We start from the raw sequence: 20,320 nt of genomic DNA on the forward strand, positions 1-20,320 counted from the left end.
AAGAAAACTGTGTCGACCTGAAGCGATAAACAGTGCTGAATGGAAGGTTTCCTATGCTTCAATGACAGCAGATACTGCAGCTAAAAGGCATATCTTCGGTGGAAGTTCTAACAAGTAGGGGTTGGGATGAAGCAGGGACTCTTCGTTCCTACTCAACAATGTTGGAAATGGTTGGCGTTTCCACGGATTTCTGATTGAGAGCTCTAGTAGAAGTGGACACCAAACCTGGTATGGTCAAAGGGGTGCTCTGATGATCATGGTGCCCCAATCTTGGCAAAGTTTGTGTAGAGTTTTCCTTATGAGAGGGATCAAAGGAAATGCGTAGAGGAACTGGTTCTCTCGACATGAACTCTCAGGCCTTGAGCATGTGCACATGCTCAAGGCCCAGCACAGGAAGCAGATCTTCGGGCACCGGCACCAACGCACAGGACATGCTGGTGCCGGTGCGGAGGCTACACTAAAGTAAGAAGAGGGTTCGGGTGGGTTGGGGGGACCTCAGGTCGCGGCGAGGGGGGGTGCCTGATGGCGGCGGGGGGGGTGCCTGATGGCGGCGGGGGGGTGCCCGATGACAGCGTGGGGGGTGCCCGATGGTGGGGGGGCACTCACAAATTGAGGCGAGCTCGGTTTCCGAGGCACCAATTTTGCGAATGTTTTGCTCGTCTTGCAAAACACTCGCAAAACGGTACACTCGTAAACCTGTATTTTATTGTAAACCACTTAGATCTGTAAGCGGTATATCTAATGTTGATAAAACAAACATAAGATCTATGAACAGTTCATAAATATTGGATTTATAAACTGGTCTATATTTTATTTTGTGATTTGTTAAACTCTGTATTGTACTGTTTATTATATTGTAATGAGAGAACATATTGTGCATTGTACACTGCTTAATACTTATTGTCAATAGCAGTTAATAAAAATAATAAATGCAATCCATCTGTGAGTGTTTTAGAGCAGATTCCATAACTAGAGAATGTTGAAGTTGTGTTCTCTCAAACCCTGGACATTTTTGTATTCTATTCATTGTGTCACTATTTTAGGAGCTACTTGGACTGATAGAGGGGTCTCCAAGTTCTTAAATAAGATATCTTTCATGACCCTATCTAAAGGCACCTTGATACAGTCAATCATTAGGTAGTATCAAGAAGCTCAAAAGGCTCAGAGTGAAGTTCTTTCTCTGACTCCATTTCAATGAGAAGAGCTTGACACATTTGTCTTACAAAGCCAGTAAAATATATATATGCCTTCTGGTGGAGACTTAAGCCTTGCAATACTAATTTAAGGTGTATTTATCAAATATATTACCAATAATTCATTTACAATTTGACAAATTACACACACTGTGCTGAGTATGGCACCACAATTTAAAAATCTCTTTACTAAAACGAGCCTCAGAAATATCATTAGGGCATCCAGGCACTAGCGGTAAGAGGTTTTCACTTACCAGGTCTAAAGAAGCCACACAGGCTCAGATATATCAATCATGGGATTCTCTTGCAATCGGGATCCGCCACAGTAAAAACTCACGGCCTTCAAGCCTTCAAGGTGAAGAAGAAGGATAGAAACATGATGGCAGATAAAGGCCGAATGGCCCATCCGCAGTAACCATTATCTCTTTCTCTCTCTGAGAGATCCCACTGCCTATCCAAGGCCCTTTGAATTTAGACACAGTCTCTGCTGAATAGTCTGGCAAATCTATAACTGAATGGTTGGAGCTATCTGAATCAGACTTCTCAAAATATTCTCTTCTAGGTGAATCAGGGAGTGTGCATTGAGAAGAGCATCATCTAAGCACTGAGGTATGGGTTGATGCTCTGACCTAGAAGATAACTCCTCTGTTGATGAAGACGTATGCGTGGAATGGATCCGTGCCAAACCTGATGCTTCACATCGAGCATGGGTGCATGACCTCCTCCTTGATCAATGATTCAATATATTCTCAGGCTGCGCTGAAGCAGACATGGATGCCTTTAAAGCCTGTGTAGACTGTATCTGCAGTAGCCCCAAAGCCTTTGTTTGAACATAGCCTGTATCTCCTTTATGGAAGCAGTCTGCGGTGCATGCTGAATAGGCGTGGGAGACCTCGATATTGAGGGACGCTTGGTAGGAGATATGATATGCAGTGATGAAGAGTGCACCATGGTACACTGAAGCTCAAGGAGATGGATGTCTGTGATGACGCCATGCCATGCCATGCCTAGAAGGGCATGTTTGTACTTCTTAGCTTTGTTGTGTGATGCCTCCCTCGATACGATATTAAGTCCTGCAGAGAGCTCGATGTTCAATGTTTTCTATTTGGTATCACTACACATGGTATTGATACTAATGCCGGTGTCGAAGCAAGATCAGCGTAGGGTTTTGAATTTCCTGCCATGTTGGATGCTGAGCCAAAAAGTTTATTACATTGGCTGATGGTCTCATGAGTTGATGTCAGGTGGGAAGGCACCAGCATGTGCACGGTATGGGCACTGCCCAAATATTTAAAGTGACAGTGCACTTTGCAGTGTCCACACCAAGTTCAGTGGATGACATCACCCATATCTGAGAATATTATGCCTGCTTGTCCTTGGAGAAAGATCATAACTTATCTGGAAAGAAGCTTTTTAACACAGACTGTTTGTCAAGGGGAACAAGACAATATTATATATTATTTGGTTCATTACTCTTCTAGTTCTATTTTCTAGTGAAGAGAATAGTTATTAGTATTGTTTATTTAATATGAAATTAGAATATTTTTAATCATCAAAAGTGTGTGCATTTATGAAGACATGTTGCATTAAATAAAAAAAGAAAGAGAAAATGTATTCATTTTACGCCTAGGCATAATACTATCGTGACAGATGAAATCAGACAACATAGCTCATCACCTTATTTCACATATGCTCATAAACCAGTTTCAGAAAGGGATTGCCAGGTAAGAAAAACCAACTCCATCCATATTTTCAGAAACCAAAAAGAAAAGCAAGTTTCACGGTGGCATCTGTCCTTCCCCCAACAATAAACCTTTAGTAACATTAAAGAAATACCTGTGCCACCCCTGCAGCAGAAATCTCTTCTGCCTAAAACCAGTTGCCAAGTAAATTTTTACAGTCACCGGTGGCCACTAATTTTCTGCCTCACTATATTCATTTCATCAGTGATCAAAGAGGTGTTCTATGAAGGTTAAACCCAAAGTTTCATTTTGCAGTTCACAGATTCAAGGCATCTAGGTAAAGCCATAACTAACATGGGAGCATTTTTATCAACACAACAGAAAATTGGAGTCTCTCTTTTATCCATTATAATATATGACAGATGTATTCTCTACAAAGTAGTCTAACAAAAAACTATTTTTATAAATCTTCTTATTTACAATTATCCAGTCTTACGAGTTTAAAGATTATCATAGCACCTCAATTAAGTATTTATTCGTACAACATACCATGACTTCATAATCAGGTCCCAGAAGGTCCTTCCACTTGGATATCAGCTGATCATCCTGTGAGTTTGTGATTGTCCCTAGATATAAAAATACCTATTACAGTAACCCAATATCATGATGAGCACATCCACAGCTAAATATTTTAATATAACAGTGCAATTGAAATTTATATGATCTCAGTGCAGAATGTATTAACTTGGGCCTGAGTAAAAGGAGAAGGGTAGACTACAGAGGACAATCACGAAGATGCCCTCCAAGAGCCCCATCAATGTTAACAGGATTTCTTTTGTTGTTGTTTTGCCTTTTAAGTGAACAAGCCTCTTGAGGATTAAAACTGCATTGCTCGAGCTCCGAAATCTACAGTGTATGGAATATTTAATATAATAAACAAACCATTAAGTAAGCTGTAAAACAAAATTTCACATAGTATTGCCAAGCGGCAAAAAAGAACCCATAATCATTTGACTCTGTGATTTAAATGTTCATCATTCTGCAGCTGCACTACCCCCCTCTGGGAAATAAACACCTGACAAGTCTTCATTGTTAACAAGGGACCATATCAGTACAATGCAATGGCAGACTTTATTTATATATTTGGCAGGTATAAATCCTTGTCTGATTTAATTAGGCCGGAGAGTAACGTGAGCTCTAGTTCTGAACCAGTGTTCCGTGGGAGCTCAGTTATCTTGACATTTATATCTTTGCAGCTTTCATACATGACTGCAATACTGCTCTGGTTGCATAAGACAATTTGACAGAGCTAGATGGCACAAAGTGGCTGGTTGTCCTGCATTTGACCTCAGCCATTGCACATATAAGGTGCCTGGCATTAAGTAATGTTTAACTAGCAGGGAGTTGAAGCTAAGTTTCAACAAGCACTGTCACAAGAAAAATTATATGTTTTCGTGTTTCTTTCTGTTTTGATCTCTGTAACTCTGTCATAAAATAAAGTCAACAACATTCCCCTGCTCACACAAACTTATTTGTCTAAATTTAAAAAAAACAACCCAAAAACCCCCAGCCAATATTCCATCCACGATAGTCAGTGATTTCTTAAGCCACTGACAGCCACAAGCAGAATTAAGTTCACTTCCTGGCACCAGCATTGAATATCCACTATCTGGATCAGCCCATGATGCAAAAGTTACGCAGAGGCGCCAATATTCAGTCCAGGCACCTGCATAGCTTAAACGGGCAAAGACAGCGCCATAAAAGACAGTCCTATCCTCTTTAGCTATGCAAGCACTGGAACTAAATATAGCTGGCACCTGCGTAACTGCCAGCTCCTCCTCGACTCCACCCAAGGACCATAACGGTACTAACTAAGAAGTCCTGCACAGGTCAGAGTTGATATGCAGTGGCACTGCCCGGTTAAGTGTCGCCGAATATTGGCAGCAATCTGCTCAGCGTGGTATAAATTACAGTCGGTTATCAGATTGATTACTGAAAGCTTTGGTGTGTTGGGTCGAGCTTCGTATCTCTAGAGCGGGAAAGATTGCTTCTATTCAAAATGATGCCAAAGTTTCCCTAGTTATTTCAAACTCTGCCCATAGAATACCGAACCGAGCGATAAAAAAAAAAAATTTTTAGTTTATTTGGCTGGAAAAGACTCCAAGGGTATTGAGGAAAATTTTATTTAGGCGGGAGATTAAGCAGTTCCCAGCTTTCAGACTTATTACCTAGCAGAGCAGTCGAAAGTTCTTCTGGTGTGGAACACTACTAGGCTAAACCTCGGGTTCAAACTGAGCAAGAACGAGGGTGAGTGTACAGCATAAGAAATCAGACATGTAGAACACAGAGGGGGAGTCCATAAAGGTAGGAGAACCCTTTATTTCAATCCATTTCTTTCAGGGATCTGCTCTGTCTGCAATTCTCTTTAATCTGTACTTAGATTCCTAATTGCTGCATTCTCTCTTGCAATGATGTACAATACTGACTTTATGCTAATGATATACAATTTTATTTCCCTGTAAAAAGAACTGATAATGCTACTTTGTCTTTTTGGAAGATGTATCTACCAATGGTAAAATCATGGATGAGTACTAATAGATTTAAATTGAATATTAGCAAGACTAATTATATTCTTATCAAGCGAACTTGTTCCATTGAATGTCCCCCACTTTATTAAGGTAGATGATATTGAAATTGAGATAGTATCTGAATGCAGGTATTTGGGGGTTATTTTGGATTCAATGCTTTCTTTTAAATCTCAGGTTGAAAATGGCCTTTTTTTTAGTTAAGATATTTAAGTTTCAAGTTTATTTAAAAAAATTTTATACCGCTTATTCACATTCCTAAGCCAGCTGTTATCAGATATAAATTTTCAGGCAGTGTTACAGGCAACGATATCTCTGATGTTAGATTATTGTAACGCTCTATACTTAGGTTTATCAAGATCCATAGTACATGCACTTCAGCTTGTTCAAAATGCAGCGGCCAGACTAATAATAATAATAACAGTTTATATACCGCAGTACCGTGAAGTTCTATGCGGTTTACAAAAGATTAAACGAAGGTACAAATTGATTGAACTTAAGAGAGGTGGAAGAAAGTGATTACCGTATTTTCACGCATATAACGCGTGCATTATACGTGTTTTTACAAACCGTGCATAACCTTGCGCAGTATACAAAAATTTTTTTACATAGTTCCCACCCCGCCCGATGCCCGATTCATCATCCGGAAGGACCGCTCTCACCCCCACCGCTCGCACTCCCACCCGAAGAACCGCTCGCACCCCCACAGTCTCCCCCCCTCCCCATGGAGAAGCTGTCTACCTTGTTTCCGGATGCCAGTGAGCCCAGCTGTTTCCTCTGCTGGCGGTCCTGCCCCTTCTCTGAGCCCAGCTGCACTGCTTCTTCTTCCGGCGGTCCCGCCCTTTCTCTGACGTCAGAGAAAGGGCGGGACCGCCGGAAGAGGAAGCAGCGTAGCGCAGGGCTCAGAGAAGGGGCAGGACCGCCGGCAGAGGAAACAGCTGGGCTCACTGGCATCCGGAAACAAGGTAGACAGCTTCTCCATGGGGGAGAGGGGGAGGCTGTGGGGGTGCGAGCGGTCCGGGTGCGAGCGGTCCTTCCGGATGATGAATCGGGCGTCGGGGGGGGGGGGCATCAGGCTTTCAGGATGGGGACAGGACTTCAAGGGGGGACAGGACTTCAAGGGGGGACAGGCAGGACTTCAAGGGGGACAGGCAGACCTTCAAGGGGGGACAGGACTTCAAGGGGAAACAGGCAGACCTTCAAGGGGGGACAGGACTTCAAGGGGGGACAGGACATCAAGGGGGGACAGGACTTCAAGGGGGGACAGGCAGGACTTCAAGGGGGGACAGGACTTCAAGGGGGGACAGGCAGACCTTCAAGGGGGGACAGGACATCAAGGGGGGACAGGACTTCAAGGGGGGACAGGACTTCAAGGGGGGACAGGCAGGACTTCAAGGGGGGACAGGACTTCAAGGGGGGACAGGCAGACCTTCAAGGGTGGACAGGACATCAAGGGGGGACAGGACTTCAAGGGGGGACAGGCAGGACTTCAAGGGGGGACAGGCAGGACTTCAAGGGGGGACAGGACTTCAAGGGGGGACAGGCAGGACTTCAAGGGGGGACAGGACTTCAAGGGGGGACAGGACTTCAAGGGGGGACAGGCAGACCTTCAAGGGGGGACAGGACTTCAAGGGGGGACAGGCAGGACTTCAAGGGGGGACAGGACTTCAAGGGGGGGACAGGCAGACCGAAGGGAGTGAAAAAGCTATAAAATAAACCCACCAGCATGTCAATGTGTTGAGAGGAAGAGATGTTCTGGGAAATTCTGCTGAGAAAACTCCGGGTCCATTTCCACCCCCCAGTTACCGTAGTCCACTCCACTGAACTGGTTCACACACTGAGTGGTGTTGTGCCTGCGTAGTTGTTTTGGGATCTCTTCTAGTGGTTTGTCAGTATCTCCTTGTGGTCCAAGGAAGGAAACTTTGTTAACCTTAGCATTGACCTTCAGAATATATTTGTGTGGCATTAGGCTATGTAGTGATCGAAAGAAAAAAACAGACTTTTGCACATTTTTGCACTATATGGTGGGTGTATGAGGAGATTCACATTTCCTGCACAGCTAAGTCCTTGTGAAGTTACCTTGTTCTTTCTGTATTTGACATCTAGCAAGGTCTCTGTTTGGAAGGAAAGATTTAAGTTATGGTAAAAGCAGATAGCGTTGCTGGTTTTAAAAAGGTTTGGACAAATTCCTGGAGGAAAAGTCCATAGTCTGTTATTAAGACATGGGGGAAGCGTCTGCTTGCCCTGAATCCGTAGCATGGAATGTTTGCTATTCTTTGGGTTTTGACCAGGTATTAGTGACCTGGATTGGCTACCATGAGAATGGGTTACTGGGCATGATGGACCATTGGACTGACCCAGTTAGGCTATTCTTATGTTATGTTCTCATCTGTAGGGGCCTTTGTTTTCACTTCTTATTTTAATGTATTTTTTTATGGAAACTTATCAGTGTTTTTTATAATGGGAACAAAAATGGAAGAGAATTACCGTAATGTGTGTGGAATGGGGGGGGGGGTGTTTAACTACCATAATTTCTTCAGCTAAATACCGGTAATTCAATCCACCTCAACCAGACATAGGAGAACTCATGCACCATTCACACACCCTCCAACCAAACACGTGAAAAGAAAAAAACTGTTCATTCTTATAAACAACCGTATAACTTTTAATCTAGAGTTAGTGAGTATGAATTCAGCAACAAGAACAGAAATTACATGTTCATTCTTATAAACTATAACATTAACCGGTAGATCAAACGAAGTATCGAGGACAAAATAATCTAAATACAGTTACCGTAATTACGGTAAAGTTGTAAATAAACAAAGTTTACAGGTTTATTCAGTCATCATCACAGTCATCTGAATCCTTTAATCCATCAAAATCCGAATTGTCATCATCGTCATTAAATAAAGTGAGCACGGCCTGCAGACGATCCTCGTTTATTTCCGAAGTAATATCGTCATCATCGCTGATATCCATGTTGTTGCCTCCTTCCGCTGCACTGATAGTACCCGTAGTGTCATTGGTTTCATAAACAATACCCGCTTTTCTAAATCCGTTTCGAATGGTATCTGGTGTTATTTTGTCCCATGCTGAAGCCACCCACTTGCAGACTTCTGTGAAAGTTGCCCGCTTCAGCCGCCCCGCGGGTGTGTACTCGTGCATGCCGCTCTGCATCCACTCCTCCCACTCCTTTCTAATAAAAGTCTTGAATGGATGATTCACTGCGATGTCAAGTGGTTGCAGCTTACATGTCAGGCCTCCAGGTATCACAGCGATGTGGGCACGAGTAGAATTAATGTAGGCCTGAACATTTTTTTCTTTGTGGGCAGCCATGGCATCAAAAATTAACAAGGATTTTTTTGCAAAGAATCCACCCTGTCTTGCCCTAAAGCATTTATCTACCCACAATCTCATTACGTCGCAGTCCATCCATCCCTTCTTGTTGCAGTGCACAACCACACTGGTGGGCAGCTTTTCACGGGGCATAGTGACCCTTTTGAAAATGAGCATGGGCTTTAACTTAACCCCGCTAGCTGAGCAACCAAGAACGACTGTAAAACACGTTCTTTCATGCCCAGTTGTGGTGATGGCAACAGATTTAGTACCTGTGGGGGCTATGGTTCTTGTCGCTGGAATGTCGAATGCCATTGGAATTTCATCCATGTTGATGACGTCCTTTGCAGTGATGCCAAGTTCAGATATTTCTTTGGCGACAAAGTCACGGAAATCAATCAATTTTTGCTGCCAGTCATCTGGAAATTGCTGGCCAACAGTTGTTCTCATTCTAACTGATAGTCCGTTCCTTTTCATAAATTTTGAGATCCATGTGAAGCCAGCTTTGAAGTCAGGTATTCCTCTTCCATTGGCAAGTAGTTTTGCCTTCATCTGAATCGCAACAATAGAGACTGATTGATTTTGCTCCCTTCTCGCCAGAATCCACTGCTTCAAGTCATCCTCCAGCTGAGGCCATTTTGGTTTGGCCCCACGATGTGCCCGTTTTCGCGGATTGTATTTCTCCAGTTCCTTCTTATCTTTTCTCCATTCACGCACCGATGTTTCTCCAACATCGAACTCTCTCGCTGCGGCCCGGTTGCCTATTTCCTCAGCTTTCGCAACGACTTGAAGCTTAAAGTCCGCTGTATATGACTTTCGTCTCATTCCTGCCATTATGGCGGTAAATTTAAATTTAATTGATAAACTCTACTACCGGGTAGATAAATGCAGAATACCAATCTGAAGAGATCAAATTAAAATGTGGACTCTACATGCAGCATTAATCTTTTATAGGCTTACCCAAAGGCTGAGATGCTGTTGTATAGTCAAAATAGTATTCACTGGGCAAATTACAAGGCCAGATAGAGGGGGGCCACAGCCACGTGGTGAAAAGCACACCGCCAGAAAAACCGCCTTGGTGACAGGTCAAAAGCGCGCCCCCACAACCCGGCGCAGAAAACTAAGCGGTAAGCATGCTCAGACCATTGCGCATGCTTACAGAGCTGGGAGCAGGGCAGGGCGGGTGAAAGGAGAGTCGGGGCAGCGCACGGAGAGTCGGGGCAGCGAACGGAAAGTCGGGGCAGCCAGAGGAGAGTCGGGGCAGCCAGAGGAGAGTCGGGGCAGCGAACGGAGAGTCGGGGCAGCCAGAGGAGAGTCGGGACAGCGAACGGAGAGTCGGGGCAGCGAACGGAGAGTCGGGGCAGCCAGAGGAGAGTCAGGGCAGCCAGAGGAGAGTCGGGGCAGCAAACGGAGAGTCGGGGCAGCCAGAGGAGAGTTGGGGCGGCATGCGCGGTATACCCGTGAGCGCGGTATATAAAAATTTATTTACATAAATTTGTGTTTTTCGCGCGGTATACCCGTGTGCGTGTTTTACACGGGTGCGCGTTATCTACGTGAAAATACGATAATTGGTCAAGAAAACCATTATTAAGGAGAAAGAAATGTACGGGTCAGTTGTCTAGATACTTCAGGAACAGGTATGTTTTTAGACGCTTCCTGAATTCCGCATAAGTAGTGGGCGAAAGCAATTGTTCTAGATCTTTACCCCATACTGCTGCTTGATGTGAGAGAAGGTGTTCATGGTGTTTTTTCAGTTTACAACCTCTAACTGGGGGGGGGGAAACGAAGTTTGAGTGTGAGCTTCTCTTGTGTCTGTTGGCTGAGAAGGAGAAAAGGTCAGTTATGTATTTAAGGGCTAGTCCGTATAGTACTTTAAAGCAGAGGCAGGCGAATTTAAACTTTACGCGTGCTTCCATCGGTAGCCAATGCAACTGCCGGTAGTAGGGTGTCACGTGATCAAATTTCTTTAGCCTGAAGATTAGTCTGACCGCTGCATTTTGCATTAATTGTAAACGTCGCATATTCTTTTGGGAAATTACTAAATAGGCGATGTTACAGTAGTCAAGTACGAGGGATTGAACCAGGGTTCTAAATGCTGACGTATCGAAATATGATTTAATGGATCTAAGTTTCCAGAGAGTGAAAAAACCCTTTCTGATTAAGACTACTGCTGGTTCTCTCTCATTATGACCATGTAACATCAATATTGAAGAATCTGCATTTTAAGCATTAAAGCTCCACTTGTTTAAGCATCAACTTTAAGGATGTAGCATCTTCTGCATAATTTATGATCTGCCAAGAAGCTGCTACTAGATTCTTTAAACAAATTAGACAGGATACCTTCCAATCAGCCATGATTTAGGCTGAAAGTGCCGAATTGTGGAATGCTTTACCTGTTAAGTTACATGGCATTAGGTACTTCATATGAAAATCCACTCTTTGGACTGTGAAAAGAGCCTGGTATAACCTTAAGCCAATTTTAGATTTATTTTAATATGATATTGTAATTTTTGCAATGTGATATGTTTATTTTGGGTTTTTTGAGATTATATACTGATTATATAGAACTGTGGGATAGAAACATACCAACATGCATGCATGTATGACTGGAGTAGGGCAACAAAAGAAATATTTCTTCTTCAGATGTGGGAAAGTGAGGAGTTTACCCTGGTAGGAAAACTGGTGGGTTCACTATCCCACTTTATAGACTGGTTCAATTCATGGGGCAGTGGCCCATCTATTTCACTGGGGATCCAGTTTGGAATACATTTTTTTGTCTAGGAGTATATTCCTATATTCCTATATACAACTAAAACATTACGTAGAAGCAGAAAAGATAATAGAAGACTTAAAACATGAATTAACAGGGGTTGAGAAACTGTTGCAATCAGGAAGAAAAAAAAAAGGGAGGCATTACAGTCCTCTATAAGCTACTGAACTCACAGGAAAAGGAGTAAGCTAAACTTGAATTAGATTGGGAAGGGGATCTTGCACATATATTAGATCCAACTCAGGACCTGAAGCTCAAAAGCTTTCCGTGCCATTAAGACACGTCTTACTGGCACAGAAGCTCAGCCTCCAGTGCTCAAAAAGGTTCTCAGGGACTTTTACCAATCCTGGTAACAGCCACCAAGAACCCTATGTAAATGCATTACAAGGAGCTCATTAGTATTTAAATGAGCACTCCTTGTAATGCTCAAAGGGGAATGCCCACTTTTTACGGGCAAAATTTTCCTGAGGGTATGTAGTTGCCAGTAGCTGTTTGTGCATGTGTTGTGTGCTTGTATGTCCAGGACACAACAGCTGCGCCCAATTTGACAAACAACAAAGAAAGGTAGGAGGGAAAAGAAACAGCATAAGTTGTGTTAGAAATGAGCTTAATGAACATCTACTTGCCTGTCTGATGTAACCTTTTCATTTCATTTGTATAGGTATATTTTCTTGCTTCATCTTCTTCATTATCACTGTCCACGTTAGTTTCAATCTCTGCAATACTCAATGGCAAAGATGACGGCACACTCGATTGTACTATAAAATAAAATGCATTAAAAAAAATCAGCATAATATACGAAGAAATAAAATGCCAAATGAAAACAGAAGCTCACATGGGAAATAAGGGTTACAATAAAAAGGATCTGTGTGTCTAAGTAAAAAGTATAATCCCATATGTACTTAAATAAATGCATGGACTGTAGGAGTTACTGTGCAGCGGGAGGCTTAACATCTTGCCTTTGGAAGCCAGCCCTGCCTTCCCTTGGGTAAGTCGCATCATCTTCATGTAAAGTAGATAACAAAAGGTCAGTTTTCAAAAGTACTTGCGTGGTCAACATGGTGCTCATCACATAAATGCTTTCAACTAAAAATGTCGGCTGAAGGAATGAATATATTTTGGCCAAGTTGCTAAATAGCCAAAAATGATCCATTCTACTGAAGACAAGGTTAAAGATATCACAGAGCTGAGCAAAAAGGTCTGCCTACGCAGTGCCTACACAAATGACTACCCGTGCTCTTTCTAATGCACAAGAGACTGCTATTCTGAATTTGAAATGTGCTAGAGCTGCAAATTGGTTACTTTACTATAAGATGAAATTAAATCCTGAAAAAAAAAACAACTCAAAGGCATGTTGTTTAGTCGAAAACAATCTACATCAATTTTAGCTATTCAAATGGCAGATTTTTCCAATACATTTGGTTTCTTCATTGAAAATCCTGGGAGTGATTCTGGATGATGACTTATCTTTTAAATTGCATCTTTCCTATATCTCTAAAAAATGTTTTTTTCAAGATGCATCTAATTCAATCAAATGTGTTTTCTTAAGAAATGATAGCTCTCTCTATAATTATAAGCAATATCGATTTACTATAACTCAGTGTTAAGAGATGCAATCTACAGAAACCTATCATCCCAAGTTCTTCAAAATACTACTGTAAGACTTATCAAAGGTGCAAACAATAGGATCACCTAACTGCAATACTGATATTAGAGCACAGGCTTCCAGTTGCTCATAGAACATCCTACAAAAATTCACTTGGTTATGAAAACTATCATGCTAGGGTACCAATTTGCCTTTCTAAGTTTCCTGTATCTTATTTAGAGAATGACAATTTTTTCCCCATCTCCGCGAGAACTCATTTTTCCGTTCCCACAAACTCTGTCCTCATCTGCACAAGCCTCAAACACTTTAAAATCATAAATGTTTGAGGCTTGTGCGGTTAAGGCAGAGCTTACAGGAATGGGGCAGGGACAGCGACAAAACTCATAGGGCAGGGAAACTGAGTTCCTGTGGGGATGGGGAAAAATTGTCCCCGTGTCATTCTCTAATCTTACTCATCATCTCGGTTGTTACACTTTACACAACAGAATTTATTGATAGAACCCTCCTTTAGGCTCGATTCATAACTCATTTTTTGGGGTAATGGGTACCTCCATCTCAAATCATTTACCTAATCACCTACATTTGAAGCATCATAAGAACATAAGAACATAAGCAATGCCTCCACTGGGTCAGATCCGAGGTCCATCATGCCCAGCAGTCCGCTCACGCGGCGGCCCAACAGGTCCAGGACCTGTGCAGTAATCCTCTATCTATACCCCTCTATCCCTTTTTCCAGCAGGAAATTGTCCAATCCTTTCTTGAACCCCAGTACCACACTCTGCCCTATTACGCTCTCTGGAAGCGCATTGGCTAAGGCTCTTAACATTTGCATCTCCTCTTCCTATAGGCTAAGGCTCTTTGCACCTGCATTGTGATGTCATAGAGCTTTATGGTTATAGAAACCTAGAAACATGATGGCAGATAAAGGCCAAATGGTCCATCTGCAGCATCCACTATCTCCTCCTCTCCCATAAGAACATAAGCAATGCCTCCGCTGGGTCAGACCTGAGGTCCATCGTGCCCAGCAGTCCGCTCACGCGGCGGCCCAACAGGTCCAGGACCTGCGCAGTAGCTCCCTATCTATACCCCTCTATCCCTTTTTCCAGCAGGAATTTGTCCAATCCTTTCTTGAAATCCAGTACCGTACTCTGTCCTATTACGTCCTCTGGAAGTGCATTCCATGTATAGTGTTTAGGAGAAATGTAAAGGCATTTAGGGATGTTTGAAGTGCCTGATAAGGTAGGGCAACAACTAGGGTTGGTGGAAGAGAATAAGTAGAGATCCGAGACACATTGTAAAATGTTCACTTCCTTTTCTTCATGAGATAAGGATGTATTTCACGTGTTTATTTTGCTTTCATTATGTGTGAACCCCTGTGTTAGTACTGCCTAATTAGTTTACTCTTAAAACCTGATAAAGTTAACCATAAACTTATAATCCTTTATTATATGGATAACTTCCTTGTTAAGGGCTCCTTTTACAAACGTGCGCTAGCGGTTTTAGCGCGTGCTAGTCGCTACTGCCTCCTTTTAAGCAGGCGGTGGTTTTTCAGCTAATCGTGTGCGTGCGCTAAAAACGCTAGGGCACCTTCGTAAAAGGAGCCCTAAGTCTTGACGCGTCAATGGTAGCTATAACTAAGTTATCCATTTAAAGTTATGTGTGTACTGTAAATTCGCTCTGCTCTGGTTGCTCCGCCCGCCCTCCAGCTGACTCGAACTCCCACTGTGTGATCATGGGTTCCTAAAGAAGGGTTTGGTCCCGAAACCAGGCTAGTTGAACCTGGTATCCTGTGAGGTTTTGTCCTTTGAGCCCTGGAATGTTTCTATCCTTCAGTTAAGTCTGCTTTTTATTCCTTTGGGGAGTTGGCTGGGGGGTTCAGTGAGTGGTCGCTCAGTGGTTTTTCACTTGATATACACTTTAATTGACTTTATTACTTATTGAGTTGTGGTTCAGCACTTTTGATTTACTGCACACCTCGGGTGCCCTATGATGGTGTGCGGGTGTAGGTATATTACCTTCACCTGACTCTGTTAAACGTTGGAGCCTTGTCTCCCGTCGCTGCCTCCCCACACTGAGGGCACCCTATACCTCATCTTTACTGAATTTATGTACGTTATGTGTACAGGTATTCTACCTTGAGTGACCACTCTCTGAACCTTTGACTATTCCTGCCTTTTTGTAGTTTCTAGTATAGGTTAGTGGCAGTGTTTTTGGAGTTTTTCGTCTCTTGTACTGTAAATTCAGCAGCTGCAAAGCAGGTATTCTACCTTGAGCGACCACTCTCTGAACCTTTGACTATTCCTGCCTTTTTGTAGTTTCTAGTATAGGTTAGTGGCAGTGTTTTTGGAGTTTTTCGTCTCTTGTACTGTAAATTCAGCAGCTGCAAAGCAGGTATTCTATCTTGAGCGACCACTCTCTGAACCTTTGACTATTCCTGCCTTTTTGTAGTTTCTAGTATAGGTTAGTGGCAGTGTTTTTGGAGTTTTTCGTCTCTTGTACTGTAAATTCAGCAGCCGCAAAGCAGGTCTTAATATATGTACTTATTGCTGCTACTTATCATTTCCATAGCACAGCCCAGCTCCTGCATTTTCCAAAATATGCTACGGTCTGTAAGGACAAAGTATCCACAAAGCTACAAGCCTCGCACAGATTTTCAAATCTGTTTCCAAGATGTACATCTTTGTTGGACACTAGAGGGCAATTCTACAAAGTGTGCCAAAGATTAGACACCAAAATGCTTGGCATTAAGAGCAAAATTCTATAATGGTATCTAGGCACCCAGATTCCATTAGAATACCAGTATATGTTTGCATTTACACACCTGTAATAAAGAAAACCAAAAAGACTGCCAGTAAAAAAGTATAACAGTATAAAAAAAACTGACACAAAAATCAATATTTCTCTATGTGGAACAAACCAAAGTGAGGCACTGAATAAATGAAAAAATATAAAACTACTGCCAAATAATCATATTTTTTCTGAGAGAATTCAGTAATGAGGGACTGCCTTATAATATGCAATTTTTCCTTTAACATTGTCTCAAATTAAGTACCCATAGTTTTGGTACATAATAAGTCTGCTGAGCTAAGTCTTTATTTACTTTTATTTTTATTTTTGCATTGATTTTTAGATTTTGAATTTAACCTGATTTGGGATTTTTCTCACTTGTTTAAGGTCAATGGCATGGACTGTTTATTAATGCGATGAATGGGTGACGGGACAAAAGCGCGCCGACAAACGAGCGCCAACAATTCAGTGCAAGACTTCAGCGCGCCACAGGAAAACCTTCTTTTAAAGGGCTCCGACAGGGGGTGTGTAGGGGGAACACCCCCACTCTACTTAATAGGGATTGCGCTGCCGTGTTGGGGGGGTGTGGGGGTGTAACCCCCCACATTATACGGAAAACTTAACTTTTTCCCTAAAAAATAGAGAAAAAGTTAAGTTTCCAGTATAATGTGGGGTTACAACCCACCAACCCCCCCCCCAACGCCAGCGCGATCCCTATTAAGTAAAGTGGGGGGTTCTCCACCAACACCCCCCATCGGAGCCCTTTAAAAGAAGGTTTTCCTGCGGCGCACTGAAGTCTTGCGCTGAATTATCAGCGCTCGTTTGTCTCACGCGCTTAAGACTATGAACCGATGAATGTGTGGACCAATCCTAGACACTAATTACATGCAAACAGATTTTTTCACGAAATCTGAAGATACAGGAGAGAAATTTGATAATACAGAATATTCTTAGAAAGAAATCATGATGTATGGAGCCCATTTAGTCTTGCAAAGAGCTTTCTCCAAAAGAATGATACCCTGGTTTATTCTACAATTTCTAGCACTGATGTAGGAGATAATGTGACCCTTAAACACCTTCTTGGCAGTCTCCCAGAAAAGCAAGGGATTGACTGAAAGTTGGCTATTATGATTAAGAAAGTCTTCCCACTGGGTAACTTATTTTTTATTTTTAATCTAGGTCTTTACTTAAATATGTTGGAAAAGGCCATTATTTCATCTGACAATAATATGAATCATTAAAAACATCAATCCAGATCGGGACATAATCAGATTATATTTAGTGGGTCAATGGTAGCTGCTTTGACCAGTGAAAAAAAACGGATGAAGTAGAAAAATATAATCTAAAGGAGACCAACTAGCATGTGCGTTAGGTAAGTAAAATCCCACACTTCAGGATGCAGCAATCTCCATAGATCCACCAAATCTTAAGGGCTCCTTTTATCAAGCTGCGCTAGCGGGGTTAGCGCGTGCGACTTTTAAATCACACGCTAACCCCCGCACTGGCCAAAAAACTACCGCCTGCTCAAGGCAGGCGTTAGCGGCTAGCGCGGCCGGCAATTTAACGCGCGCTATTATGCGCGTTAAACCTGCAGCGTGGCTTGATAAAAGGAGCCCTAAGTTGCAGCAAAAATCAGATAGCATTTTAACCCGGGTTCCCAGGGGAGTAAGTGGAATTGTGGACTTATCTATAGTGGGGTCAAATGCTAAGTTAAAATCTCCCAAACGAATCAATGGTTAACCCAGACATTGAGAAAGTAAAGCAACAATCTGTTGCATGAATGACAAGGAATATTTATTATTAATAATATATGGACCTATCTCCCACTGAAAATCTTACCAATAGGTATCTACCATTATGCGCTTCATCTAAGACCTGAATTTTGGAAGGCAAAGCCTTCCGAACTAGAAACACTACTCCATCATGACGTCCTGAGGATAGACCTCTCTCACTCTAGTGCAGGGGTGCCCACACTTTTTGGGCTTGCTAGCAAGCTAGTGGCAAGCTAGTTTACCATGTTCCTTATCTGTCAGCCTGGACTCCTGTGGGCTCCTGGACTCCTGGGACTCCTGTGGACAGCCTGTCGAGGGAGCCGAGTCTTTAGGGGAGTCAGGGGGGTTCCTTTAAGTATGCTTTCTGGGAGCATCAGACCATGCAATAGCAGCAGTGTTCTCAGGAAGCAGCTTAATGCAGCTTGTGAGGTCGTTCACAAATTGCATTATTTACTGCATGAGTCACTAACCTGCAGTTACTCTTCTTGCTCCTGCGCCCCCTTGAGGATGTTTACTTTTAGCAATTTAGAGTGGCAGATACTGCTTTCCTGGCCTACCTGCTTTGCATTTATATGCTGAAATATACTAGTGCAGGGGTGCCCACACTTTTTGGGCTTGCTAGCAAGCTAGTGGCAAGCTAGTTTACCATGTTCCTTATCTGTCAGCCTGGACTCCTGTGGGAACGTATATCAGCCGATTAAGTGCAGTTAGAATCTTAGAACGCTTTATCAGAGAAGAAATCCCCCCTATGTTTCAGGAGACCAGCCTAAGAGAAGAATCCCCCAAGGATAGGGCTGAAAAGGTAAAGCAATTTTGCCAAAGAAGCTATTTTTCCATCCACCCCAGGAACCCAGTCTCCCCCCATGGCAATAAAACAATGAAAAGGCTATGCCCAACTCTCACATACTCCAAATATACCATAATACAGATAAATTTCACTTCCTGAGACTTTATCCCAAGTGTGATAGTTCTCATTCCAAAGGAAAATGGGACCTCCCATCCCCCATGATACAAATAGGCAAAAAACACAAATTGCATACATCCATTCCACCACCCCCATCTCTCTACAACCCCTTAACATCCAACACAACCTGCAAACCCATATTTCTGGCCCCTTAAAAACAAAGGCGCACTGATTACATAAAAATGTCTCCAACCCCCTGACACCATCCTAATATTAAACAGTATACAACACATAATAACAGTGAATAATACATCTGTAAATAAGGCAGTGAAACCTAAATTATAATCTCCAAGAGCAGAAAAACATCAAAACTTGGGCAACGTCTGCAGTAAGAGCATTGAAAATAATAAATCTTCCAACGATCCTAAGCATCAACTGCTGCCTAACTCAAAACATTAAAAAGTCCAAAGGAAGAAAGGTTTCACTTTCAGGACCCCTGCGAATCTGGCGTGTTTACAAAATCTTCAACAACCACCACATTATCAAACTGCAACCATTGTCCATCATAACGTACCCCGAGTACAGCAGGGTAAGTGAGCATGAAATGAATTTGATTTTCTTAAAGCTTACTGCAGTTGGGTGTAAATTTCCAGCGCAACTCCATCAGGACAACTGAAAAATCTTGAAAGATGTGCACATGGTGACCATCATATGATAAAGTATCTCTTTTTGTTCTGTATAAACATAAAATCTCAACTTTATGCACACAGTTATGGAGTTTCAAAGCAACAACACGAGGTTGTGTGGCATCTGAATCTTTATAGCCTAGTCAGCATACATGTTCCGAAAGCACTGGTCCCACTGAGGGCAAAAAGGTGAATTCACATGTTAACCAATTCTCCAGATCCGCTATCAAGCCAGTATCAGGCACCGACTCTGAGATGCCCAAAAATCTTAAATTTCCTCTGCGTGCTCGGTTTTCTAACTCTTCAGTTTTATCTGCTTGCTTTTGAACTTGAGCATGCATTTCAGTGAGCTCTTTGGATAAAGCAGTGGAGGCGTCTTCAACATCGGAAACCAGCAAGGCGGGTCATGTCAGAAATCAGATTTTCTAAGTTAGTAATCTGAGGAGAGAGTTGCACTAAATGGTGATCAAGTGCAGCTACCATTGCTGATTTCAAGGTGTCCAGATGCTCTGGGGTAAGTTGCAAGATCCGATCCGCCTGCTGGTCCACCATCTTGTCCTCGACAGACTTCACTTGGTCTCGATCTCATTTGTTCAGCTTAGTGCTCATGGAATCGCTTTGCTTCATCATAAATCTGTCCATAAAAGATTAACCAAAGCTCCGGGACCCAACTGTGCTAAGTTAATGAGCTTGAGATTATAAAGTAGCAGAATGGTGTCAGAGGGTCATGAGCAGATCCAAAGCACATCTGCCTCTACTCAACATCATATGATCTCCTTATGTTTATTTAATATATCAGATATCATGCCCATGTAGTTTACAATAAAAGAAATATTGAAACAAATTTAAAATACGAGTATAATACAAAGTTTGGAGGGGAAAAAAGAAATAGAGAAGTTAAAAAAAAAAAGAGAGAGAGAGAGAGAGAAAGAGAATCCTTGCAGTGCCTGATCTAGCAGGCTTGCAAACATGAGAGTTACCTCTAACCCAGGGGACATA

At 42.5% G+C, this 20,320-nt stretch overlaps 1 protein-coding gene across 9 annotated transcripts in view; it reads right to left on the reverse strand.

Annotated features, from left to right (window-relative positions):
- Positions 1 to 20,320, reverse strand: part of PATJ (PATJ crumbs cell polarity complex component) — a 392,685-nt gene that overhangs the window by 322,000 nt on the left and 50,365 nt on the right. For all 9 annotated transcript variants that reach the window (XM_033916053.1, XM_033916047.1, XM_033916046.1 and 6 more), the window contains exons 12-13: positions 12,193 to 12,324; positions 3,425 to 3,501 (exon numbers count right to left, since the gene is read on the reverse strand). In XM_033916053.1, the coding sequence (XP_033771944.1) occupies positions 3,425 to 3,501; positions 12,193 to 12,324 (209 nt within the window). The remainder of the gene's footprint in view (positions 1 to 3,424; positions 3,502 to 12,192; positions 12,325 to 20,320) is intronic.

This window comes from Geotrypetes seraphini, chromosome 12 (genome assembly GCF_902459505.1).
Source record: "Geotrypetes seraphini chromosome 12, aGeoSer1.1, whole genome shotgun sequence".
In the NCBI taxonomy this organism is placed as follows: domain Eukaryota; kingdom Metazoa; phylum Chordata; class Amphibia; order Gymnophiona; family Dermophiidae; genus Geotrypetes; species Geotrypetes seraphini.